Raw genomic sequence first — 27,822 nt, 5'->3', positions numbered from 1 at the left:
ACACCCACTACCCAGAGACACACAGATATAGGCTGATAAGGATTACCAAATAAGGACACGGAAGGGTAATGTCCAACTCCTCATGCCCGGTCTCTAGGAAGAAGCTAATGTATCTGTCTGGAACACAATCTCCAGGAAAAGCAGTTCTTGTCTCTAAGCAGAATCTATTGCATCTGTCAGAGTATGTGTAATGCTGTAACTTTTGATTGGATAAAGACCTGATTCAAGAATGTATAAAGGGAAGCCTCCCCTGTTGGAAGGGTTCCAGACTTTGGAACTTCTTCCTCCGTGCCATTGCTTGCTGCCGGCAAACAATTAAAACTTTCTTGCTTTATTTCTCTGTTGCTGTGTGGTCATTTGACTGGCCTGACCAATTGCTACAGTGTCTTTATTGCTAAAGAAAGCAGGTTCTTGGTCACTTTTCCCATGACTAAAACATTGCTTGTTCACTGCTGTGACTGTTTTGCAGATCGAAAGGGAGCTATCATATATACTCATCCTATTAAAAACTATTATTTTCTGTGGTTCTTCTACATATAATAAACACCAGAGAGAAAAAGAATGTGTTTTGACATCTTTAATACATCTGTAAAATAAATCTGACATTCTTTTGAAAGCTCAGCATTAAATCTGTCTTCAGGACTGTTAACAGCACAAAGCTACTGAGAGGTAAAAAATTAACCACTCCAGCAAATCAAAGTACAGTAGTAGTTGTTGCTGTTACTAAATTTCTGCAATATAACAACTACAGCATTCTGTGTGTAAGAAGGAAGCGGGAGAGCATTTATTGACAAAACCCTGTGGCAGGGCAGCCTCACCCAGCAGGCAAGGTGAGGTCAGGGAAACTGCCTCAGGTGGAGATGGCAGGATCCACAGGGGCAGCAGGTCCCAATGTAGAAATTAATTCCACCACCCCCCCTTGTTCCTGATGCAGATCTTCACTCACCCTTTTTTCCCTGATGGGGAAGGTGAGGATACGGCATTTGGATTTACAAGGATGAGATCCAGAATTGCTGGCTGGTTGTTAAAGTATAGGTAAAGGTAAATGGACCCCTGACCATTAGGTCCAGTCGTGGCCGACTCTGGGGTTGTGGCGCTCATCTCGCTTTACTGGCCGAGGGAGCCAGTGTACAGCTTCCGGGTCATGTGGCCAGCATGACTGAGCCGCTTCTGGTGAACCAGAGCAGCGCACGGAAATGCCATTTACCTTCCCGCTGGAGCACTACCTATTTATCTACTTGCACTTTGACGTGCTTTCGAACTGCTAGGTTGGCAGGAGCAGGGACCGAGCAACAAGAGCTCACCCCGTCGCGGGGATTTGAACCACCGACCTTCTGTTCCTGCAGCAAATCAGAAGCCGTGCTTTGGTTTTTGAATGTTTTGGAAGTTGAACGGACTTCTGGAACGGATTCCATTCGACTTCCAAGGTATGACTGTACTGATATACATACCTATATTGTAAATAGTGTGGGAAATTTTAGCAGTCAACCCTAACAGTACATATTTGCAGTGCTATTTTTCTTGAAAAAGAAGTGCCAGAACTCACCGTCAACACCACCCTTGTTCTCTTATAATGGCAATGGTGCCCACCTGAGAGGTGCCAGAACTGAGTTCTGGTGATTTCCCGCTGAATAAAACCCCTGCATGTTTGCTAGTTTGTATATGAAAGGGTTAAGGAACAAAGAGTTCCAATTACTAGAGTAGCCTAAGTGAGGTTATGCCCCCTCTTCTCTTGAGAGGGAGGAAGTAAAGCCTGTTTCCTGTCCGTCCATCCCCGTTTCTCTTTCTCCCTCTCCATGATGCAGTCATGGAAGCAGGGTGTGTCTCTCAAGACCTCCCTGCTTCAGACAACAGCCTGAAGCTAACTTTGCTGAATTTCAACCAGGAGTATTTCACTTGCATTATTCCATTGCAACTACATAAGAAAAATGCATGTCTGAGACCTAGAAATTGTAAATAAAACATTTTAAACTTACTTTGGTCTGTTCCATTGGAAAAAGTGGGGAAAGGGAGTCACCGGCTTCACACAGAATAAATAAGGTTTCATAGCCTATTCCTGTTCATTAAACTGCCTAACTATGGGACTTAATACTCCTCTGCTGGGGCTCTCTGCGTGCTAGCCTCATGTTTTAAAACCATCCAGCTGTTTTTTGTTAACTTACACATGTGGGTCTCTAGAGGATTAAACATAATGAATATATCTTCCTACCAATTCCCATCAGATAGATAGATATTAACACACACACCATGTTCTAGGGAATGATTCTGAGAATGTTTGATGGCATTTCTTTTTAGCTATATATGTTTTCACTGTACACATAAAAACAAAGTGTAACACACATATTATATAACATATATTATACAGGTGCAGTCATCGGGCAGCCAGGATGTCTGTGACTCTTGGTCTACTGCTGGTTGTGGCAAATCCAGGCCAGATGATGCATGATCCCTGAAACAGACCTTTGTTGACTTAAATTATGCAACAAGTTGGAGACGGGGGAACGCTTTCCCCATTGCAGGTTGTCATCGTTCCTACGGGAATAAAAAACAGCCATTATTAGGGTGAGCTGTTTTAGGAGGATCATTTTTAAAAGCTGTGTGGCTATGAAGCACAACCTACTTAATTTCTGCTTAAGAGATTGCTTTGAGATTGCTGAGTGGGGGATATCTTTGGCAGGTGGGTTGTGATGTTGAACAAAATATTTTGTTGCCCAGTGAAGTATATTAGGTGTTTGAAACTGGGACATTTGAAAATGAATTCAGGACTGAAGAGGGCTGGGTGTGAACTAGTAGTTCATGTTTAACACCTAAACAAAATTATGCTCTTGCTCTGTTGATATGCTAATTAAGCTGCCTCAGGTAGGATGCCTTGATATCTACATATCCACCAAGTGTCCCAGAAAAAAGGGACACCCCGTCATGTGACTCGCCTGGAAGCGCGTCTTGTTTTTCCCCTTGAAAAAGTTGGGTGGTATGTATCTAGTTACTTAGTTTTATCCAGCATCCAGAAATAAGCACACAAGAATTTCAGATGGGGCCTATATAAAGCAGGAGTGGAAAGGAATGGAGGAAATTAACCTTTCCAGATACATTTGTTTTCTAACCTCTACTGGCAGCCATTTTCTCTTCTTCTTTCTTTTGTTTTTCCTCTAAAGCTTTCATTTTCTCGTCATACTCATCTGCCAGGGCTTTCCACTCTTTTCTGTTGTTCAGTAGTCTGTCATACATTGGCTGAATTTCTGAATGGAACCGTGTAAATTCCTGATGCAAACAAAAAAAGGCAGTAGCGGTAGAAACCCAAAGCATTTTCAGTTTTCTGGCTGTCTTGTCTCTTTAAACCAATCACTAAAAATGTTGATGATGTTTAAATATTTATTGTTGCACTTTTGTTTCTTCTTGCAGATTAAAAATGAATTAAAGGTAAAGGTAAAGACCCCTGACAGTTAAGTCCAGTCGCGAACAACTCTGAGGTTGTGGAGCTCATCTTGCTTTACTGGCCGAGGGAGCCGACGTTTGTCTGCAGACAGTTTTTCAAGGTCATGTGGCCAGCATGACTAAGCCGCTTCTGGCAAAACCAGAGCAGCGCACGGAAACGCCGTTTACCTTCCCGCTGAAGCGGTACCTATTTATCTACTTGCACTTTGACATGTTTTTGTACTGCTAGGTGGGCAGGAGCTGGGACCGAACAACAGGAGCTCACCCCGTCACGGGGATTCGAACCGCCGACCTTCTGATTGGCAAGCCCTAGGCTCAGTGGTTTAGACCACAGTGCCACCCCCGTCCCCTATGAATTACCCATAATAAAAAGATCTGTAATAAATCCATTTTCTAAAATGGTTCTCAATTTCAGTGGTAAGTCTGTAGCTAAGAAATGTCTGTGGGAAAGATCATATTTTAACATTTCAAATACAATTCACAACATCAATCCAACTTTCTTGTTAAACCAAGTGGTAGATTGTTTTCAAGAAAATTAACAGCATAGGTGCCTTCCTTACTGAGCTCATCCAGAGCATAGCTGAGAGGGACAGTTGAGAGGTAAGAAGTTATGTAGCCATTGCTCAGTTACTAAATATGTTCATAGCTCAGTTGGTAGAGCATGAGATTCTTAATCTCAGGGTAGCCTTTAAGTAGCCCTTAAGAGCATCAATAGCAACTTGCCTACCCATAGTACACACAGTAGTTCTATAACTGGGACGCGGGTGGCGCTGTGGTCTAAACCACTGAGCCTCTTGGGCTTGCCGATCAGAAGGTTGGCGGTTCGAATCCCCATGACGGGGTGAGCTCCCATTGCTCTGTCCCAGCTCCTGCCAACCCAGCAGTTCGAAAGCACACCAGTGCAAATAGATAAATAGGTACGGCTGTGGCGAGAAGGTAAACGGCGTTTCCATGCGCTCTGGTTTCTGTCACTGTGTCCCGTTGCACCAGAAGCGGTTTAGTCCTGCTGGCCACATGGCCTGTTTGTGGATAAATGCCGGCTCCCTTGGTCTGAAAGCAAGATGAGTGCCACAACCCCATAGTTGCCTTTGACTGGATTTAACCATCCAGTGGTCCTTTACCTTAAAAAAAAAATTACCTATAACTGGGTTGCGTTGCAAAAATTTGCCACAAATCAGGCCTGAAAAAAATGGGGAGGACAACACAGAAAGTACTAGAATGCAACAATAATATGTGAGTGAACAAAGTATGGTAATTGTTGAGGAAGCAATCCTAGTTTGCAGAAGCAATCCTAGTTTCCTAAATTGTGTCATTATTTTAAAACATTTGAAAATGTTAGCTCTAATTAAAAATTATTTACCTTAACTACCAGTAGCTAGAGTTTAAGGGCCTAGTAGATACTGAGTACTAACTTCTTACCTTATAAACAAAGGTGCATACGAAGTCAATGAAACCAACTTGAAGTTTTGGAAGCTCAGCAGCTTTTCTTCTGTCCATCATAGGCTAGGGGGAAAAAACAGCAATAACTTTAAAAATTATTATAATCATTTATTCTGGTCTCTGTTGTGCTCTAGTAATAATGTCCTGGCCAAGAAACTGAAGCCAGGACTGTGTTCTACAGATAAAAGTGCACACTATTCTTAGTGGCTTCCTTTAATTTTTGTGGGTCAAAATAAATGGGCTGTAATCAACAAGACTGTTGGAAAGAGGGCAAGATCAGCACTCAGTTATTCACTGCCAAAAAAGAGGATTTGCATCACCAAAAAAAGGGAAGGCACCAATTTGCATACGGTGGTTTATATGCATTAGGTGGAAATTTAGAAATAACCATTGTAATTTAAATAGAAATACATCTCACCACAGTACAGAAGGCACTGGGTGACTTGAATACCTGTTCACCTGCTTCCTAGGGGCTACAAAATGCTGATAGGCACTTTCAGGGCGGCTGCTGTCCTTTTTATGGTTCCTTATCTTTAAACCAGACTTAGACAGGGCAGCTTCAAATGAAGGACACCTTCAAATAGAGATCTGTCCTCTGTAAAGGAGGATTCTGTATAATGTCAATGAAGTGATGTCTCTTAATGTAAAGGTGGTGTAAAGGGTAAAGGTAAAGGGACCCCTGACCATTAGGTCCAGTCGTGACCGACTCTGGGGTTGTGGCGCTCATCTCGCTTTATTGGCCAAGGGAGCCGGCGTACAGCTTCCGGGTCACGTGGCCAGCATGACTAAGCTGCACCTGGTGAACCAGAGCAGCGCACGGAAAGACCGTTTACCTTCCCGCCGGAGCAGTACCTATTTATCTACTTGCACTTTGATGTGCTTTCAAATTGCTAGGTTGGCAGAAGCAGGGACTGAGCAACGGGAGCTCACCCTGTCGCGGGGATTCGAACCGCCGACCTTCTGATCGGCAAGCCCTAGGCTCTGTGTTTTAACCCACAGCGCCACCCGCATCCCTGTCTCTTAATGTACTCCTTTACTATTTCATATATAATTTGGTGGCTACTGTTTCCTGCTCTGGTATTGCACTGGGAGGATTATCATGCAGTGGGGACTAAATTTTTGTGATTTGGCTCCCACTAAAACAGGGTTGGGGATCCTCCACCCCTCATTTTCCTCATCTCCTTATGGTTAAGTGTGTGTGGGGGGGGGGAGATACAGCTATCCCATGTGGAAGGACTCAAATCATGATTCTGGTGTGATGTTCATGTTTCGACAAGGCTACCCCCGGCTTTACCATTGCCTGTTCCCTGCTGAAAATGAATAGAGACAATGCACTCTGCACTATTTTTTCTACTAAGGTTGGAACAGGCTTTAAGAAATATCCACACACACTCCCAAAATGATTTGGGGTTGCAGAATATGTTTAGAGTCCAAACATTTTCTATGAATATATTGAAAGATTCTCCAAAAGGCAAAGAGAAATTATTGCTTCATTTGGTTGTTGCAGCAAGGATGCACTACTTTCTGTCAAGTATTTATTATTATTATTATTATTATTATTATTATTATTATGGGGGGAGAGGAGAAGGAAATGGCACAGCTATGTGAGTGGCTTGTTATCCTTTATTAGGCAAAGCAAACCACCATTATCAAACAGACACCGTATACAAATTGTGCAAAATACGAGCTCAACATAACAAGGCTTGTCCCAGTCAGATCTTTAACTCCAGAGAAAATCAATTTGCATAAATAATACAATACAACATTATCACATCACCAATCAATTAAGAACCACTAAATCTCTTTATAATGGCCCAGTCTTTCTACATAGACAGCACTCAAAAATTCAGGAGTGGCTTGTTAAATTGTGGGATTCTGCCATTTTAAGCAAGATCTCATGGATCTTATGAGTAAATCATAAATAGTAAAGGGTGCAATGAGTTTTAACAAGAATGCCCCCCCTTTAAAATATGCTGGAATGCAAAACAAGGAGAGACAGTTGCCTTATGCAGTCACCCTCATCCAGTTTTGAAAGTGCCATGTTAAGCAGTATTTCAGAAAGCTTCACCCTTTCCCATGATGGGTTTCCATGTTACTGATTTGGTTTTGGTTTTACATTGTTAGTTTGTAATTATATGGGGGAGGGTTATCCTTGATAGCATTATTTATCCACTTTCCCTTTATTGGATTATTCCATATATAGTCACTCTGATTTCTTTTCTTTGTTTACATCAACTTTGAAAATAATAAGAAGTGTAGGGAGAGAACTTACAATAGGTTGTTGCTGAAGTACATTTCTTTCCATATCTCCTTGTTCCCAGAATTCAGCTGCTACAAGTAGTGCCACCTGTATCCAGGAAAAACAAATGCCTAAGCTTTGGGGCATTTGCAGTTTAGCAGCTTGCATAAAAAGATAAAGGACTCCTGACAGTGAAGTTCAGTCGCGAACGACTCTGGGGTTGCAGCGCTCATCTCGCTTTACTGGCAGAGGGAGCAAACATTTGTCTGCAGACAGTTTTTCCGAGTCATGTGGCCAGCATGACAGCTTGCAAACTGGATAATAAATTCCCTTACTGCTATCAGTGCTCACTTTTAGAATAATTAGGGTGGGGAACATGTTTCAGTGGTTACTTCTTTCCCCAAACTTTTTTGTTTCCAGCTTTTGTTGAAGTTAATCATATTTTTAAAAATCCAATCTCTACTGATGCATGGAAAGAATTCCTTACATCTTCTGGGTTCTGCTACTAGACCCGGAACACTTTTTCACACGCTTTCAAATTAAATATATATGCTCGTTAAATCTTATAGGCTGCCTCCCCTTTGAATTGTATTGATAGGAACACTAAAAGGAACGATATCCACCTTTTGGGATGCTGTTCACAAATGGGTGGAAGCACGTTGATGAGTGAAAGAGAAAGGAAAATAACACATTTGTCCTCAATTCCACACTCTTAGAGTTTAAGAGCTTACTGGAGTTGTCTCCTGCCTTTTGCTTATTTTAACTCTGTAAAGTACCTTCTACAATGATGGAGCTGTTATGTAATAAACCATAAGATGAGGAAACCTAGAATTTGGCAATGTGCTCTTAAAGGTAAATGTAAAGGGACCCCTGACCATTAGGTCCAGTCGTGACCGACTCTGGGGTTGTGGCGCTCATCTCGCTTTATTGGCCGAGGGAGCCGGCGTACAGCTTCTGGGTCAAGTGGCCAGCATGACTAAGCTGCTTCTGGCGAACCAGAGCAGCACACAGAAACGCCATTTACCTTCCCGCCAGAGCGGTACCTATTTATCTACTTGCACTTTGACATCCTGTCGAACTGCTAGGTTGGCAGGAGCAGGGACCGAGCAACGGGAGCTCACCCCGTCGCGGGGATTCGAACCGCCAAACCTCTGATCGGCAAGTCCTAGGCTCTGTGGTTTAACCCACAGTACCACCCGCGTCCCAGTAATGTGCTCTTAGTCCATGCATTAAAGAATGGTTACTCTGCACCGGGCACCTGACCTTACTCTGTACTTCCCAGGGTTTCGTGATAGCAGATAAGTCACAGGCAGTCATCATCATAGCCCTATAGAAAAGGGGGGGGGGCAGAAGAGAAACAGAGAATCAGTGCAGTTAAGACAGGTAATAGAAGTTCCGTTCCCCCTGTCCCGGGCAGCAATTTGCTGCTGTATTTTGCACATGTTAAACTTACGAGCAATCTTAAAAGCAGTCCCACTTACAACACTAAGAAGGCATCAAGGAGGTCTGGCAGAGTGGAATCAGTCTGAGAAATGTGGGATTTGGCAGGGAGAAAGAGTGGAGACTTGAGTGTAGAAGTCTGTTTCTCCTGGCTGCAGAAACTACTTTGTCCTGGTGTTGTTTTACACCAACAGGACCAGCCCCACCTGAGAGAGCCAATATTAGCAGGCAGTGGCAGCAGCGCCCTGACCAGTTCTCTGAAGCTCCCCAGCCTTTCCTCTCCGTCGGAGGACCTATGATAATGGCCCGGCCTACCCTCATTTCCCAAACAAGACTGCTGCCTCAGCTGCTGTGAAGGAAACTATCCCATGACCAGTGTTGAAATGATAATACAGTGGTACCTCGGGTTACATACGCTTCAGGTTACATACGCTTCAGGTTACATACTCCGCTAACCCAGAAATAGTGCTTCAGGTTAAGACCTTTGCTTCAGGATGAGAACAGAAATCGTGCTCCGGCGGCGCGGCGGCAGCAGGAGGCCCCATTAGCTAAAGTGGTGCTTCAGGTTAAGAACAGTTTCAGGTTAAGTATGGACCCCCGGAACGAATTCCTTAACCCGAGGTAACACTGTACTCAACTACCAGTCCAGATGGTTTCCGTGCATGAAGTGGAGAGGGGAAGCCATCTTGTCCTTTGCCTCAGGCGGCAAAAATCCTTGATTCAGCCCTATACCCCAGAATTCTACCAAGATATGTATCATTTTATCCTGAAATCATAGTTATTAAATTTAGTTGGGATGGTACAGTTGGCTGCGGCAAGCCTGTCATATGTCTAGATAACACGATTGCCTCTTTTGACCTTGTAGTCAAATCTCCTTAATCCTGGGTTTATAGTTCCTATAAAAGACTTAGTAGCACAGACAGGGGGTGAGCTTTTATGCCTATGCATCTAATGTATAAGATGCACTGTGGAACACTGGCACAGTTATTTCCTTTCATGCCTCAAAACCCACCCTATATATGTGTGCTATTCATGTGTGTGTGTGTGTGTGTGTGCGCGCACACACACACGTGTGCATGCAGTGTAGTTGCTAATATAGCAGCTAGCCACGCTGCCCATGTCTTTAAAGCTTCCATTTTTAATCCCCAATCCTAAAGGGCTCCTGGTTCCTTAGCTGCTGCTAAAATGGCTCATCTAATCCAATTGGTTTCAATTACTGAGAAGCACACTCTGCTCTGAGCATGGGCCCTACTGGGAGGGAACCATTAAAAGCTTTGAAGAGTAGATTTAGACACCTTGTGGAGTATCCTCATTGTTTTTTTCAGATTCAAGGCCTGGAACAGCTGAATCAGCACAGATGGATCATGGCTGAAGATGAAACAGCAAACGCCTTGTTCTCTTTAAGCAGATGTAAATAATAATGCCGGCAAACCCAATGAACAAAATTGTGTTTAAGCTGTGCTTTAGTTCCTGAAAAAATCGGAGGTCCTTACCACAAGGATTGAATACTGATGCTCCTTTGTCAGGGCATCTGTTGGGGGATTGTGGTCCAAAGCATAATAATGCATTTTCCTGGGATCCTGTTTCCTCCCCCCCCTAATCTATTGCTGTAGCATGCACCAAGTATGTGATCTCAAGAGCATCATCTGCCCTCCCAATGTGGCAATTAGAGACCTGCAGCTAATCTTGCACCAAAGAGTTGCCCCATTGTATCAGGAGACATTCTGTCCTTAAGGTACCAGGAACGGCTTTACTCCTTATCTTGTTACCACATAGCAAAGTGTATGCAAAATACAGAAGCCCACATGCTGCATGAAGGTGCTCCTTTGTTTGCTTGCTTAATTACCGTATTTTTCGCCCCATAGGACGAGCTTTCCCCCGACCCCAGCCCCCAGAACAGGCTGCTGCCTGTAAGCCTTGTGAGCCCGGTGCGCAAGGCTTGCGGACATCTGCCTGAAGCACGGGGCGTGCTCCGTAGCGCACCCAGTGCTTCGGGCTGCAGGCTGCCGCCCCAAGCCTTGCGCGCCCGGCGGGACCTCCTGCCGGGCACGCGAGGCTTGGAGATAGCTTCCTGAAGCCTGGAGAGCGAGAGGGGTCGGTGCGCACCGACGCCTCTCGCTCTCCCGGCTTCAGCGAAAGCCTGCATTCGCCCCATAGGACGCACACACATTTCCCCTTCATTTTTGGAGGGGGAAAAGTGCGTCCTATAGGGCGAAAAATACGGTAATATGCAATTACCCAGAGTCCTTATATGGAACCACTAGTAGGGCATTATTCCCAAATGGTTGGAAGGTACTCCATGCATATGTATAGTCTTAACAGATAAGGGGAAAGTATATTAGGAAGCCCCCTTCTTTGGAGGGTGCTCAGTCCTGTTGGATGCTAATCCACTGAGCCTGTCTGTCTGGCCAGCAAAGACAATAAATGTTCCTTTGTTCTTCTCATGCAACAGCGTGCTATTTTCCTTTCAGCCTGTTAATTTGCAACATTTCAGGATGTTACTGAACAGCTTGCCTCAATATAAATATTTAACATATGAAACAGGTATCATGGTTGCTTATTGTCACTCATTTGTTCAGGCAAACCATTTTTGTTTCGTTTTGATAAAAAAAAAATCACTTACATGATAATCTCTTTTTTTGTTGTCTCCAAGGACAAATATTCAACCCACTCTCTCTCACTGTTGTAGGTTTTGGATTCATCAACAATCTTCTGAAACATTGTCCTCTTTCTTAAAAAATAACAACAAGATTGCAGATAGGAAACGAAAGAAGGTTAAACCCTTTCTATGCCTTGATATGAATTCATATCACCTTTTGATAGCCCAATACTAAGAGCAAAAGCTCTTCAAGGTGTTTGTTTTTTTAATCACTCAAGTTACTTTTTTAGGTTTTTTTTTGCTGTCTAGGGGAGCCATTTTGTGCTGGTGGCACTTTTATCAGTATACAAATATTGGCACCTCATTTTTATGGGTGGTGGGGTATAGCTCATATACCACATTTTCTCCTTATCTCTCACCTTTCTTCCAAGATACACTCACAAAGATCAGAAGAATGAGAAAGAACCTATGAGATAAAACTCCCTTCACTGTATTAGATAAGGTTTTGTCCCTGGGACTGTCCTAGCATTGGACAGAGACCTTATCTGGACACTACTCGGCCGCCGAGACCACATAACACTGGTCTTGAAAGCCAATCTACATTGGTTCCCAGTACGTTTCCGAGCACAATTCAAAGTGTTGGTGCTGACCTTTAAAGCCCTAAACGGCCTCAGTCCTGTATATCTGAAGGAGCGTCTCCACCCCCATCGTTCAGCCCGGACACCAAGGTCCAACTCTGAGGGTCTTCTGGCGGTTCCTTCACTGCAAGAAGTGAGGTTACAGGGAACCAGGCAGAGGGCCTTCTCGGTAGTGGCACCCGCCCTGTGGGATGCTCTCCCACCAGATGTCAAAGAGAAGAACAACTACCAGACTTTTAGAAGACATCTGAAGGCAGCCCTATTAAGGGAAGCTTTTAATGTTTAACAGACCACTGTATTTTAATACTTTGTTGGAAGCCGCCCAGAGTAGCTGGGGAAACCCGGCCAGATGGGTGGGGTATAAATAATAAATTATTATTATTACTCAAAGGCAGTAAATGGCAGTGTTTTACTGCTGTTTGTTTTTATATGCTTTGTTGTTGTAGACCAGACCAGATTGTCTCTAAAGTGGAAAGCCAATAGGATATTTTCTGCAGGCTAACTGCATGCACGTAGAAAGTTTTTAAGATTTGTCTTCAAATCCTTGGCTTTAACTTGAACCAAAGCAAATAAACCACTTTCCATACAAAGAACTGTGTGGCTCTGCTGCTTTGCCTCAGCAATCACCCTTCCACCCCTCCCATTCCCTTTTTGTGTTGTGTGTGTTGTTTTGCCAACAACAGCCGGGGGACGGTTGTCCCTGAAAGAATAATAATAATAATAATAATAATAATAAATTTTATTTATATCCCGCCCTCCCCAGCCGAAGCCGGGCTCAGGGCGGCTAACAACACTAAAATAGTGCAACATTATAAAAACATCAAAGAACTAATTAAAATCAAAATTGATGGCAACCATAAACTAAAGTATTGTAAAGATTGCCAAAGGAGGGAGTCAGGCTGCGCCCTGACCAAAGGCCTGGTGGAACAGCTCTGTCTTGCAGGCCCTGCGGAAAGATGTCAAGTCCTGGAGGGCCCTTGTCTCTTGTGACAGAGCGTTCCACCAGGTTGGAGCCGCAGCCGAAAAAGCCCTGGCTCTAGTTGAGGCCAGCCTAACCTCTCTGAGGCCTGGGACCTTCAAGATGTTTTTATTTGAAGACCGTAAGTTCCTCTGTGGGGCATACCAGGAGAGGCGGTCCCGTAGATACGAGGGTCCTAGGCCGTATAGGGCTTTGAAAGAAAAAGAACTGTGGTGTATCTCCTAAATAGACTGTGTGGGCACTTGCGATACGATACCAAGGAAAATGCCTATCCTATATCCCATCCTCAGCTTGTTCTGCTTCCTTCTCCATAAGAATATAAATGAATGCTTTGAAGGAAAACATCCACCATCTTGAATTTCCGTAGCAAATCTATTAATAACTTACTTGAAGTACAATGCTAAGTCCGTAGCTATAATGGCAATATCCATCAAGTGATTCACATGTTCAAATTGCCTCCGGTTAAGGTTCTGGTAAATGTTCAGAGACTAAAGAGGGGGAAATGCATAGATCAGAGTGGAAGACTAGAATTCATCATTTTGGGTATCTACATCTTTCCCCCTAATACTTTGTTTCACATGGAGAGAAATCTGTCAGTTTTGGTTTCTCTTGGTTTCTCATTTCCCCACTGTTAAGTTCAGCTCTCCTTATTTCCACATCAGTCTGTAGTTTAAAAAACAAAAAAACCTATGCGAAATCTAATCAGCATTCCTCCAAATATGCGGTATGAAAAGTATGGACCACAAACCTCTTCTGAGAGTAGAAACTTGCCAAATTCCAAGTGGTGTCTCTCCAGAATGGATGAACCATGAAGTTTTGCTAACGCGTGTTGTGATCTATTAGGAAATATTTCCGAAGGACAAAATTGAAAGGGGATAGTTAGAAACAAAAAGCAAAACTTAGTATGTGAAATGTTGTTTTTGGACTTGAGAAACAAAACAAAAATAGCAACCAGATATTTTCGTTTCTTAAACTGTGAGTTTAAGCTCTTTTCAAGAAGAGCTTGACGGTGAAAGTTATGTACAAAGAGCCAGAATACTGTCCATGGAAGCCCGTGCAAGGACTTCTGCTTGAGTAATGGGGTTTCCCCTCCCAAACTGGCTCAGTGAGGAGAACCCACAGAACAGCAGCTGAACAATCTCCCCACGCCTCCTGTTATGTATTCAGTGGTCTGTGTTTGCCTGAGCTTGAGTCTGGACTAAGGATTCTGAGCTCCTGTGTTCTGATTTGATACATGGTATCCTATCACAGAACATTTCAGGATTTGGGCCTCTGCTATTGGCCCTTAAACTCTGAGTCGTGATTCGGAGCTTGGAAGTTTAGACAGCCAATCACGTTGGGAGTGGGAGTGGCCCAGGCCTTCAGAAATGTATATAAGTAGTTGCTTTGCCCCTGTTGTCCAGTTCTGTTAGTTCAATAAAGGTTCTTTGCTGTTATAACTGTGTCTTGCCTTGTGGGAACCCACCTACTCTTCACCTCCTTCCATCTGGCCAGCTGAAACTGTGCCCTTGAGCTATGATAGATGTATTCTTCTCAACACACTTTCAGACTATGCTTCATTGTTAATTCCAGAGAGGTTTACAACAATTTACAACAACAAAAATCAACAGAAAGGCATATCAATTAGGAAGAATAAAATCATATCTAAAACTGCAGACAGTAAAGAATTAACACAAATATTTAAAATTCTTTGAAAGCTGGCTAGACTTTGCATACTTTAAAAACCTCACGCACATCAAACACCAGCACAATAGAACCTACTTCATCTGATAAAGATTGTTGGTCCCTCGATGGTCAATATCATGACACAAAGCCGCAGTCACCATTGCAAGCGCTTCAAGGTCTGTGTAGTACTGCTTCAGATTGCCTGTCTACACCGTGTAAGGATCACAGGTTTTGATTAGTGCTTCTAGTAGAAAATTCACTTGGCATTGCTACTTACTAGTAGTCAAAAACCTATTCTACTAGGCAGATACAGAACTAAAATTTGAACTTGGAATGCAAGATGCATTTAAAGTGAAAAGCATTCAAATATACAATCCTTAATCCCTCCACCTGTGGTGTGAAGTAGTATATAGCCCAGGAATTTTTTTACTGTTTGATTCCACTGGCTGTATAAACTTATTCCACAGACCCTTCTGAGTTCTTAAGCGCTTCATAGATAGGACAGCAAAGGCAGAAAATATTAGCTAGAAGCTGCTGCAGATGTTAAAGGAGAAGCACAGATACAGGACCACTCATAACAGCTGAGAGACCAGCAACTTTTGCACCTTGAACTTTTCTACCCTACTCTCCTTGAACTTTTCTACCCTAACTGATCATTAGAAGACCTTGTAACCAAGAACTTGCACCTGAGTTTGCTTATTCCCCACCCCTCACAAAAAAGACACAACCCGCTTTCCTTTTGTGTTGTGTGTGTGTCCTTTAGTTTGTAAACCCAGTGCTTTTTTCCCTGGGGAACGCAGGGGTACGCATACCCCAAAACATTTTATGAATCTAAGTTTGGCCTCGTTGAGGGGCAGTATTTTAATATGAGTAGGAAAATGAAAGTACCCCTAAACATTTTTTTAGGGGGGGAAAGAAGCACTGTGTAAACCTGACAGTAGGGGCTCTAAACTCCCACATTGGGAGCTTTTGGGGCTGAAGAGTGGGATTAAAATTCTGCAAAAACAGACGAACAGTCTCTTATGCAAACCATCAGAAAAGGCTGATAACTCTTCCTGCAGTAAGACTTATTCTTTGTTCATTTAAGGACAAAGGCAGTCTAACTCAAGGGGATGGGAGGATAAAAATCATATAAAGAGAGGGCAGTTGATCTCAGCTGAAACAGCATCTTGGGAAGGAAAAACATCAGTAAAGACCGAGATACCATGAGAAGTGTGAACATGGTTTGTGCAACATTGAAGCCATGGCGCCAGTTGTGATAGGTAATCCTTCTGTAACCCTTGCTGACGGAATATATGAACCTCACCAGGACCTGGGAAAACAGAACTTTAGTAAGCGCAGGTTTTGAAAACTCTGCAGCCAGAAACAGATGAGATTGTTGTCATAAAATGGGGATGGGGATGGGGGCTCACAAACAAACAAACCACTGGCTCACTTTCTGGAGTATTTTTGGAATCTGCCTGCTAAGCAAAGTTTTCAGTGCAATAAATTAAATGAACATTACTAAGGATAGGGGAAAGTATATACAAGTTTTCCCTAGACCTCAGATGTTCTAATTGTGAAAATTTTGGGGCACATCAGGTCTCAGAGGAAAGAATTGCAGCCCCCAAATGGCTGCAAGTCTCTACCAGAGTGTGGGTTCCTCATGTAGGTTGCTGCTGCTGCTGTCTCATGGATTTTCTGGAGCTTGGGAGAAGTGGGTAGATGCCAGTCATTCAATTAGGATTTAATAGTCAAGGGACCAAAATATGTTACAGACAAACAACAGGTCAAAGGAAAATATATGTAGTATACAATATCCGCATGTGGACAACTGAGAGAATTAGCCCACAGATTAAAGTGGTCACTTACCTCCTGTGGAATCTGGAATTTTTTCACCACTCCAAGTTCATAATACATCTGAATGCCACATTTCACAAGGTCAAGTTCAGTCCATTCCAAATCAGAAAAGTGGAAATCGTAGATCTCAAATTGTGCAGGATCTGGAAGTTGTTCTTTCTGGAGCAGGGGGAGAGTTGCAGCACTGGTTGAAGTGGTGCAACTCCCACTGACCAAGTACCAAGCATTTCTCAAAAATCTCCCAAACTGTGGCTGCTGGGCCAATTATTTTTATGCGCCCATATGTGATCGACACAATAATATTTGTGTTGGTGCTGCTTCTTGCTGTGATGGAGGGCAAATTTTGCTTCTACAAAGGAGCTAAATCAATTGCCAAAGATTATCGTCTCTTTCGGCCAATGGATATTTCATGTAGGCTGCCGAGAGAACTTTGTTATGGGGTTGCCCAAATAACGTTTGTTGCACAAATTTCATTAATAAATATATCCAATACTAATAGCCTGAGAGTCAAACTGGTCTTGGGATCTAAGACACATCACTCATTCTGCTTTCCTGTTTTAAGATTTTGTGCCAATACCACTTTTGGTTTATTCAGAGACGCCAGCAATTGAAATAGCTACTGAAAGATTAAGGTAAAGGTAAAGGGACCCCTGACCATTAGGTCCATTCGTGACCGACTCTGGGGTTGCGGCGCTCATCTCACTTTATTGGCCGAGGGAGCCGGCGTACAGCTTCCGGGTCATGTGGCCAGCATGACTAAGCCACTTCTGGCAGAGCAGAGCAGCACACAGAAACGCCGTTTACCTTCCCACCGGAGTGGTACCTATTTATCTACTTGCACTTTGACATGCTTTTGAACTGCTAGGTTGGCAGGAGCAGGGACCGAACAACGGGAGCTCACCCTGTTGCGGGGATTCGAACTGCCGGCCTTCTGATCAGCAAGCCCTAGGCTCTGTGGTTTAACCCACAGTGCCACCTGTGTCCCACTGAAAGTTTAGTTACCCTGTATTCTTAGGAGCCCAAAGTGTGCAATTTTCTACACAACCCAACCTCCAAGTGAGTGAAAAAGATTGATAATAAAACCAACACTCAACCAAGAAGTAACATTAAAGTAAGGAACAACTTTCCCTCCCTTCTATTCTTCTTTTACAGGTAGAATTAGTGTTGCGTTCTTCCAATTGTTCCATCTGCACAAGCATTCAAGCTTGCAAGACACATCCTAAAGCAAGCAGAAGGCCTTCCACTGACAGAGCTGGTTGGGGGAATCACACACTAAAAATCAATTTTGCTTTTTTACATGTAAAAGCTGCACCATAAAAATTGACCAGCTGCCAGGAGCTGGGCTGGGAGACAACACCACTTTTGCCATTTATTGTCCATCCCAATAGTATTGATCATATTCTTTGATATTGGACTCTGCTGATACACCTTGCACACCCAGCTCTGCTGGGAGAGATGTTTCCCCTGGTTATATTATAATCTGTGTTGTATGACTTTGGCAGGGGAGAAAGTTTAACTGTGAAATTTCAAAAGAAGGGTATTAACCCAGAACAAGCCATGTGGACACTCACTAGAACTGCAGTCAACTCTTCCTCATCACACTCAGCAACCTCTTTCCCAAGTTTCTGTCGTGTCGGCTGTGGAGACATATACAAGCTGAATTATGGTTGACAACACTCAGAGATGGGCCAAGACGTTTTGGTGCCTAAGGCAGATCTAATGCTACAAGGATGCTACTGGTGACAGGGTGTGTGAGGCTGCTGAGCAAATGTCATTCTGGCACCTACTGACAAGTGTCTGAAATACCACTCATGCAAAGGCTAATGGACACATTAGTTTTCCCTGTGCCTGTAAGAGTCCCTGAACTCCGACTCAGGAAGTAGCCCACTGAGCATGTGCAGCAGCTGTCTCAAATGTACACACCTCAGCTGAACTGTGAAGTGAATGTGGCTTACATTTTCAAATCAGATGGTGTGAGGGAAAACACGTAAGACATAAGTTCTCAAGAAACAACAGGATAAATATGGATTGCGGCTAACATCATGTGTCCACAGCTTCAAACTTAATCTGTCCACAGCAGTGGGAGGGCAGTGGAGCTGTAGTAAATGGAAATGTGTACACAGTCACAGAGACCAACTTTCTCTGTGCATATATATATATATATATATATATATATATATGCATACTGTACTTTAAAGAGTGAGACTTGACAACTCTTCCTCATGCAAACTTACATAACCCTTTAAAAGCAATTTAAACATCCAAATTATTACAAAAGTGCCCTCTCTCCCTCTTCATGTCTTCCTCGTCCCTACTTGGGAAGTATATTCAATCCTTCCGTCTGCAGCATTGACGCAAATATTCTTTTCAAGGAGTAAATTACACATAATTGAAAAGCAGCCTCATAAGCCTGTACACTTTGAATGGAGGAATAGCAGGGAAGGAGGGCTTGTTGTTTATCCCTTTCTCCACCAACCATTTTCTCACTCAGAATTGGCCACCCAAGATGCCTTCCCCACGCCAGGGTTCTAGGGAAAGGTAAATATGCATCTAGAACATAGCTGTCAACTTACAGATTTGAAAATAAGGGACCAGCAGCCTCGAAAATAAGGGATCAGCAGCCAGAATAAGGGATTTTGGCTTCGCTTATACAGAAATCTGGCACTGATGGAGCCATTCTGCTTTGGCTGCCACTGACTGTGTTTTGCAGGGGGTTGGACCAGATGATCCTAAGGGTCTACAACTCCCACCAAAGAAGAGGGGCAGACAAAACTGATGAACGACGGCGAGATGGCAAAGCTTCCAGGCAGAATTAGAAACCAGGAAGAGGACCTCTTTAATAAAGAATGGGGGAAGTTTATAATTTATTTGAAAAGCTATTGTAAAGAGTTACATACACTGGTAGGATTGACAGAAAACTTGTAGTAAAAATTTGAACTATGGATGGACAAGTGATTTATAAATATAGAGTTATGAAAGGGATGCAGAGGGGGAAATCACTACATTAAGATGCTGCACTGGCTGGAGGGGATGCTAAGCAGCACGTCGGGGATGCCGTCGTCTTGGAGCGAGGAGTTCCATCGGCCCTTCCCCGCCCGAGAGAGAGGGAGGGAGGGAGGGAGGGAGGGAGGGAGATGGACTTTCACCCACGCCGCCCGCCAGCCCGGCATGAGGTGGTTGTGGCGCTGTGGCAGCCGCTGAAGTGCCACCGTTTTGCGTCCCTCCCCATCCCCTCCTCTTCCTCCTCCCTCAGACCGCCTCCTCAGCCGCTGCCTCCTCTGGCTTCCCCTGGCAGTGCGACGGAAGTCTCGCAAGAGATGGGCTGCCTGCCCGCCCGCCGCCACCCGTCTCCTCACGATGCGCCCCTGAGGGGGAAAAGGGAGAGACGGAGACGCTCCAGCTCTCTGGAGGCAGAGGACCCTGAGCCACTGCTTCCCTCCCGAGCCGGGCGAGCATGAAACCCGGGAAATTTAAGGGACATCATCAACCCGGGACAGCAGCGGGAAACGGCGCTGGGATAGATAAGGGGGTTTTCTGCCAAATAAGGGACGGTTGACAGCTATGATCTAGAACCCAGGTGGCTGGGGGGCAAAGCAGTTTGTGGGGATGATTTAATTAGGAGAATGGCCAACATGAAAGGGGCAGCCATTTCCACTTCCCCCTACTCTGCTCAAAACCGCAGGCTTCTGATGCTGCTTTCCAGTGAAAAAACGAAAACAAAAATCTGCCGGGCCTTTATTACACGTATTTGTGTGTTACTTGGATATTTGTCATGTGGTTGCAAGATATCAGGGCTCATGGATGTGTGAGTTTCTATTTCAGTGTTGCCAGTTTTTGCGACATGATGAAAGCAACACTGGTTTCCCCAAAAATATGAGTAAAGTAAAAAAAATTGGGGGTGGGGTGGTGGTCCTAGAACACTAATTTCAACTGATTGGCAACAGTCGAAATGGGGAGAAGCCTGGATTTGAATGTTTAAAATATTAACAAGTGGTTTTGGAGTGAGGGGAAAAAACCAAGGGCTTTAAAAACCATACCAGGATTGCTTGTATTTCATTCTTGTCGCATTGCACGTGGTAGAGCACCATGTCCTGTGCGATATGCTTTCGATTCTCCAGCTTGTTCATCTTATCGTAGGTATCCGTATTGAGCACAGACCAGCCAAGGAACTGTGTCAAGGACTTGGGAAATAAGACAAAAGTTACTATTTAATTTTTTTATTGCTTGTTAGCTGCCCTGAGCCCGGCCTTGGCTGGGGAGGGCGGGATATAAATAAAAATTATTATTATTATTATTATTATTATTATTACAGCTGCACAGGAGTTGGCCCTTCTCCTTCTCCCAGATCTCAGCGATGTCTCTTAAAGAACAGTACTAATACGGTGGTGATATGTATATGTTTATTAACTGTTATTAGGATTTTTATTCTGCCTTTTTACAGTCAAGGAAATGGCCGAGGTGGCTAACAGCACAGGTTAAAAACACACTAGCAATATCATGATTTTAAAAACAAAAATCTTTTTTAAAAAACCAGCAGCAAATTAAAAAGAACAACTACAAGCCCATTACTGGAGGGAATGATACAGAGGTGGACCTTGGTAATATGGTGCCCTGTGCGAGGCCAAAATTTGATGCTCCCCCACCACCACCAACCCAAAGCTGCTTTCTCACAGCCTGGTGAGGGCTCACTGGGCTTTGGGAGGGAGGCGCAGGGTCCTAGAGCCCTCTTGCTTCCTTCCCAAAGCTAGGCAAGCGCTACCTAGGTGTTGGGAAGGAGACAGGCGGACCCGAGGACCCTGTCAGAGCCCTCAGGCCTTCTTCCCAAAGCCCAGCATTTACTAGCCTTTGGGAAGAAGGCAGGAAGATGCCCCCTTGGCTCCTGTACCCTGTGTGGTGGAACCGGTTTTGCAGCCCTAAATCTGCCTCTGAATGATACAATCAAAGAAGAAAGAGATAAGGCTTTAGAGCAGCTTTTGCCAACCCAGTGCTCTCCAGATGTTGTTCAGGAACTCAGTCCAAACACATATTGAGGGCTCCTGGTTGATGAGAAGGCAACGACAGGAAGGTCTCAAGTTACACTGAGAACACAACCTTGAGAGCAGCGTAGGACATCCTGTCTCACGCTCAGTAACATCATAAGAATCACATGGTGTAAACAATGTGCTGCTATCACGCAGCTGGTGAGCTCTCATATCCCAACAGATGAAGGCTATTTTGATGACTTTTTGAAGATGATATGCAGAAGAAGCTAAGGGAAATGCACATAAAACCATGGATTTGGAACAAGGTTTAATTGTAGACAATCAAAGAGAAGAGGAGCCGGAGAAAGCAAAAGATGATACAATAGCTGGGGAGAATCAGTAACTATCTCAAGTCAAGGGGGAGGTTTAAATGAGCACGGTAGGGTACAGAAAGCCAGTTCAAGAGTGGCCTAAAGGTGTGAGAGAGACATACGGTACAACTTGAAGGTAAAATGGGTTTGTAGCAGAGTTGGGTACTGATGGAAGTAGCATAAAAAGAAGTGGGAGACCAACATTTAAGAAAGGGAGGCTAGCTCCATACATCAGGTAACTATTTATTTGCATACTGCATGGAGTAGGAACCTAAGGCTAGTACAAGATTACGGTAACTCTGTTGGTTTATGGCAGAATTGTGTTAGTATTTTGCAATCAACTGTCTTTTATTATTATTATTATTATTCATTTCATTTCTACACCGGTTTATATTTTTAAGAAAAATCTCAAAGCGGTTTACAGCATATTAAAACACCAATAAAATATCAACAAACCAATCTGTCAAAGCAACATAATTAACGGAAAACTAAAATATTATCTTAAAGATTTCAAAAGGAAACATTACAAAGGAGGTCAACTGCAGAATACATATTTAACACAAACAAAGTTAACAAAAAAACTTTTTTTTAAAAAACCCACAAAAAATTGCTAAGTGAAGTCAAATATAAAATGCACATTTAAAACAGCATAATTAACAAGAGAATAAAATATTCTCTTTGGCAGGCACAAAAAGATGGGGCAAAAGAACATCTGTTTTCAATTCCAGCTCCAATAAAGAAACCCACCTCCATTAGTGTTTCATCCTGTTCATCAAAGGGCTTCCCATCTTTTCTGTTGTAAAAGGTAGCAACACCAACAATCTCTTCCTTTTTGTTGACTATTGGCATGGAGAGAACATTTTTGATGATCCACCCTGATTCATCAACAGGACTTTCCTTAAAGCAACATACGAAGTATGTGTCACTATAAATTGCACATTGTCCCAATATAATAGTGATATTATTATTCACCCAAGGTAAAGGAGGATGTCATATGGACAGTACCATATTTAAGCTAGGAGCATAGCTCTGCATTACAAACTTAAATGGATTTAGCATTCATTCCTTCTTCCCAAGATACACCAATGGAGGACCCCTCATGAACAGCTGCAATCACACACTTTGTTGTTGTTGTTTAGTCATTTAGTCGTGTCCAACTCTTCGTGACCCCATGGACCAGAGCACCAAAATGAAGCAGGGCAAAGGCTAATAGAGTTCTGCCAAGAGAACAAGCTGGTCATCACAAACACTCTTTTTCCAACAACACAAGAGACGACTCTACACATGGACATCACCAGATGGGCAGCATCGAAATCAGATTGATTATATTCTCTGCAGCCAAAGATGGAGAAGCTCTATACAGTCAGCAAAAACAAGACCTGGAGCTGACTGTGGCTCAGATCATCAGCTTCTTATAGCAAAATTCAAGCTTAAACTGAAGAAAGTAGGAAAAACCACTGGGCTGGTAAGATACAATCTAAGTCAAATCCCTTATGAATACACAGTGGAAGTGAGGAACAGGTTTAAGGAATTAGATTTGGTGGACAGAGTGCCTGAAGAACTATGTCTGGAGGCTCGCAACATTATACAGGAGGCAGCAATGAAAACCATCACACACTTACAGTACCTGAAATGTAAACATCTCATCCGAAGCTGCATCCATAATGTTGCAAATCTTAAAAAAAAATGCAGAAGTGTTTAGTTTCCATCTGTATTTTTTACATGCTGTTAATTAGATCTAAAGTAGAATTATTTAAGCCATCTGATCCAAAGCACTCCTACCAAGACCACCCAAGGTCTTGCACAACCTCCAGGTCACAGCACAAACTACTTTTGAAACTATCCTTCATTTCAAGATGGCTACTTGCTATGCGGCACAGGGCGGGGGCTGTTTGAGAAGAACCAGTCCAAAGCTCTTTTGGTCACATGGAAGTCATCCCATGGTTCTTTAGCTCTTGGCCAACGTTGTCTTGATGAATCATGGAAATATGCTAATGTAAATACTTACGAAACCAGTTTCTGCAACGTATGTTGGAAGGCCACTAACCAATGCCCAGTGATCTGGCTTAGGATTTCTAAATGGAAAGGAAAATGCACAAAAACGTTGATCAAATTAGGATTGGCTACAAACAGAACACACTTAAATTACTCGTGCTGAAATTCTTAAAGAACTTTACTGCAATCCCAGCCTCCTGATACTTTCCCTTCTAACATTTCATACCCTCCAACATGTCCAGGCCAAAAACCGGGTTGCATGTTTTCTGGGCCATGTTCACGGGCGAGTCACACGACCCACATGAGATCACAGCCCCGCCCCCCGCCCCCCGTGTTCTTTTCACAGAGAAATTGCAGAACCCAAAATGGCTGCTGTTCTCTTGTGTGGAAAAAATGGTGTGTCCCGCTTTTCCTGGGACAGTTGTGGGGTATGATTCAATAAGAGTTCCTAATGTTGTCTTACAAATATATTTTGCAAATAAAGTGGCCAGATGAAAAAGAGAACAAGGCTCCTGTACCTTAAATAGTTTTGCATTGCCCATGAAGTCATTTCTTTTTTACTTACGGGATGACTTTGATTTCCTCCTTTCCATGTAAGATATAATCAATGACTTTATAAAAGATGATCTCCTACAAATAGAACAGAAATGGGAATTCATAGCAAGTGACCAAGTGGTGAAACAAGATATTTATTGTCAGTTTAAAGACCTACTCTGCCATCTGGAGTCCGAGGTCCTGAGTAAGGGGGAATTTCACCCATTAGAACTGGCCATAAATCAAAGAATTCCTGGAAAGGGAGATAAATATTATTTCAGAAGACAAAAAACAAAAAACAAAACAAAAAGTGAATGCCTCCCATGATTTAAATATTTCCAGGTGTGACATTATTACAAAATAATAATAATAATAATAATAATAATAATAATAATAATAATGTATATACATTGGAGATGCCAAGGACTGGACTAGATTCCTTTTCCATGCAAAGCATGCTCTCTACCACTCTTAATAAAAAATCTTAGAAACTTAGCTTACCTTTTCTTTGCTCATATCTAGAAGGCCTACAGAATACCTGTCACAATTCAAATATGCTCTCACTGTGTAAAATGATTTGTGGAATTGCCTTTCAATGTCAGTCAGTTCCTCAAATACCTTATTGGCTGACCACAGCAAAACCTGCAGAACAGCAAATCGACATGTTAGTTGATTCGACAACAGAGCAGATTCCAAGAGCACTGTTTGAAATTTCAATCCGGGTATGTGTGCAGGAAATAAATATGTCAACTTTTGACTTAAAAAAATATTGGCCCTCATCCTCAGACAAGCAGGAGTAGGAGAAGAAAACCAGGTAAATTGGGGGCAGAAACAGTAGTTGCTATTTATCTAAGAAGGTTTAGGCTGAGTGGGGGAAAGACACCTTGCGTTCAGAAATATTTTTTTCCTTACCTGACCTCTTCGAGTTTCACAATTGTGAAGGTAGCTAAGATGATAAATTTTCAGGTTCAAAGAGGCAAAATTGAGGTACTTCAGGAAAATCTGGGAACATTAAGAAAGCTTCAATCAGTTCAACAAGGTGTGGTGATGCTATAATGCTTATAGGCAGTGTTAATGGGCAAGGAGATTCTCCCTAACAAGTTGTATTCACACTTACACTTTCATCTGTGCTGCTGAAGAATGGACCTCCGACTTTATTCACTGCCATGATCACAGCAACCACATCTTTACCATTCATGATTGGGGTTGCAAGGATGTTCCTTGTGGTGTAGTCGGTGAGTTCATCAACAAAAGTACTAAAATGGTCACACTGTTGATTTTAATTAAAAATTACAATTTTTTTTTTACAAACAGTTATATTTCAGGTTTTTCAAAATGTGTAAGATAGAAATGACATGATGCACAAATACCTTAAAAGTAGCAGAAAAACACACAGCAAATTGAACAAGTCTAACTTGCCCATCACAACGGTTTAGGCATCAACTTATTTTCTGAAAGTCTTAGAAATGAGCTCCAGTAATACTGGATTTTCACTTATTTCAAAAACCTTCAGTTATATCTGACAGTGTCGCTTAGCTGATAGTAAGGCTCTCATCAACAGAACAGTAAGTACCGTATTTTTTGCTCTATAAGACTCACTTTTTCCCTCCTAAAAAGTAAGGGGAAATGTGTGTGCGTCTTATGGAGCAAATGCAGGCTGTGCAGCTATCCCAGAAGCCAGAACAGCAAGAGGGATCGCTGCTTTCGCTGCGCAGCGATCCCTCTTGCTGTTCTGGCTTCTGGGATTCAGAATATTTTTTTCCTTGTTTTCCTCCTCCATAAACTAGGTGCGTCTTATGGTCTGGTGTGTCTTATAGAGCGAAAAATACGGTAAGTGATTTTGAGTGATTCCGCCTCCCTCTTGCAGCCCCCACCTCCTAAATCCACTCCAGAAGGTTGAGGGACAGATGTGTGGTAAATACAAAATTAAGCAGGCTATAACTTTGAACTAACCCAACTGGCTGTAGAGATGTCTGTGATAGGCTAGTCTTTCTACATTCCATTCATCACAGAACATATACAATAAGTAAATTATACTGAAATCATAACAGATCTTTGACCTAGTGCAACCATACTGTCCTATTTTGAAGCTTCTTTTCTCAAGGCGGACAGCTGGTTGACTATTGACGGGATCAGTGATTCAGGTCACACCTACCTGCTGGGTGAGGTGGGGGCTCAAACAAATTTTGTCTGAATGCAAACTGCAGGTGAAAGAGTTGAACAGTAAAAAGGTTTTTTTAAAAAAAAAAAATTAAAAGACCCCTGGACAGTTAAGTCCAGTCAAAGGCCACTATGGGGTTGCGGTGCTCATCTTGCTTCAGGCTGAGGGTGCTGGCATTTGTCCAAGTCATGTGGCCAGCATGACTAAACCGCTTCTGGCACAAGGGGACACCTTGATGGAAAGCAGAGCGCACGGAAACCCTGTTTACCTTCCCGCCACAGCGATACCTATTTATCTACTTGCACTGGTGTGCTTTTGAACTGCTAGGTTGGCAAGAGCTGGGACTGAGCAATGGGAGCTCACTCTGTAACGGAGATTCAAACCACCAACCTTCCGATCAGCAAGCCCAAGAGGCTCGGTGGTTTAGCCCACAGCGCCACCCATGTCCCTGAAGCTGGAAGTCAGGCTGGCTTAGACATTTCAGGAAAGAGACAGTGTTTGCAATTCTATGGTGATTGTAACATACCCTCCAACAGTCCCGATTTTGCCGGGATGGCCCTGGAATGACTAAAACCATTACAGCTTCTGCCTTGATCCTAGGGCGCCCCGATTTCTCCCAGCCAGTGGACAGGGGCCTCAGCTGGGAAGGGAGAGATCCCCGCCCCACTCCTGCTTGCACGCAAGTAGGAGTTGGGAGGCTGCTCTGATAGGCAGCATGAAGCCTCCCTTCCCAGCGTAGTTGCTGGGGTCAGGGAAGGTGGAAGCAGCCCGGAAGCTGCATCTGAGAGCCCCTGCACCACCATCGTATGGGGACTTCCGAGCAGCTCCTGAAGCCAGCCAGAACCAACTGCTCCAGGCTGCTGAGACTGCATTTCCTGGGGACATTAGATGAAATCCGGGGATGGAATTTGTCTGGGGACTTATTTGCGAATCCGGGGACTGTCCCCGGGAAATGGGGATGTCTGGTACCCCTAGCCTAAGGCGTTTAGGGCTTTAAGTAGTACTAATGAGAGCACCTTGAATTGGTCCCAGAAACAAACTGGCAAACAAACTGGTAGCCTTACCTCACCAACATCTGGGATGTTCACGGTCTTCTTGGTCTGCGCAACGTGCCCCACAACACCAATGTCTAAAGGGAAGACAATTTCGCAGTCTGGGGCTACCAAGCATTCTTCTAGTGCACTCTCCTTATGGATGTTGAACAGCCGGGTTGCAAGCTCAGGGGTACCATTTCGCTGCCTGAACATGAAGAGGCTGCACCGGTCGGCATGGATCAGGGCACTGATTCTCCGTAGGGTCTTGAAGACGACCTTCTCCATGTTGATGCTTTCCTGCATATCTTGGATCAGTTCAAAAAATGCTTCGCTCTCCTCCTCCTGGCCCAGCCCAGTGAACTCTTCCAAGCGTTGGTGGCTATTTGTCGTGGCAACCGGGGTCCCATTTCCCATTTTCTTCTCAAAATACTGCCTAGCAAAATCTGGGTGGGTGTCCAGGAATCTTTCAACTTCACCTGCGTTAATGCTCAT

General features: G+C 43.5%; 1 protein-coding gene across 1 annotated transcript; it reads right to left on the bottom strand.

The window, feature by feature from the left end:
- Positions 1–2,374: 2,374 nt before the first annotated feature.
- Positions 2,375–27,822, bottom strand: PDE6B (phosphodiesterase 6B; the record flags this gene model as incomplete). The annotated part of the gene is made up of 22 exons (XM_080987061.1): positions 2,375–2,532; positions 3,105–3,261; positions 4,855–4,938; positions 7,148–7,222; positions 8,378–8,441; positions 11,178–11,285; positions 13,158–13,258; positions 13,519–13,606; positions 14,532–14,641; positions 15,640–15,747; positions 16,287–16,433; positions 17,846–17,911; positions 20,312–20,455; positions 22,354–22,503; positions 23,234–23,281; positions 23,615–23,681; positions 24,167–24,231; positions 24,314–24,388; positions 24,637–24,777; positions 25,048–25,137; positions 25,253–25,405; positions 27,361–27,822. The coding sequence occupies 22 exons, from the start codon at positions 27,820–27,822 to the stop codon at positions 2,471–2,473; spliced, it is 2,565 nt and encodes an 854-aa protein (XP_080843187.1). The 3' UTR covers positions 2,375–2,470.

Source organism: Podarcis pityusensis (genome assembly GCF_964106645.2).
Source record: "Podarcis pityusensis genome assembly, chromosome: 17".
In the NCBI taxonomy this organism is placed as follows: domain Eukaryota; kingdom Metazoa; phylum Chordata; class Lepidosauria; order Squamata; family Lacertidae; genus Podarcis; species Podarcis pityusensis.
The sequence above is the reverse complement of the archived record's forward strand: the minus strand, read 5'-3'. Positions and strand labels throughout refer to the sequence as shown.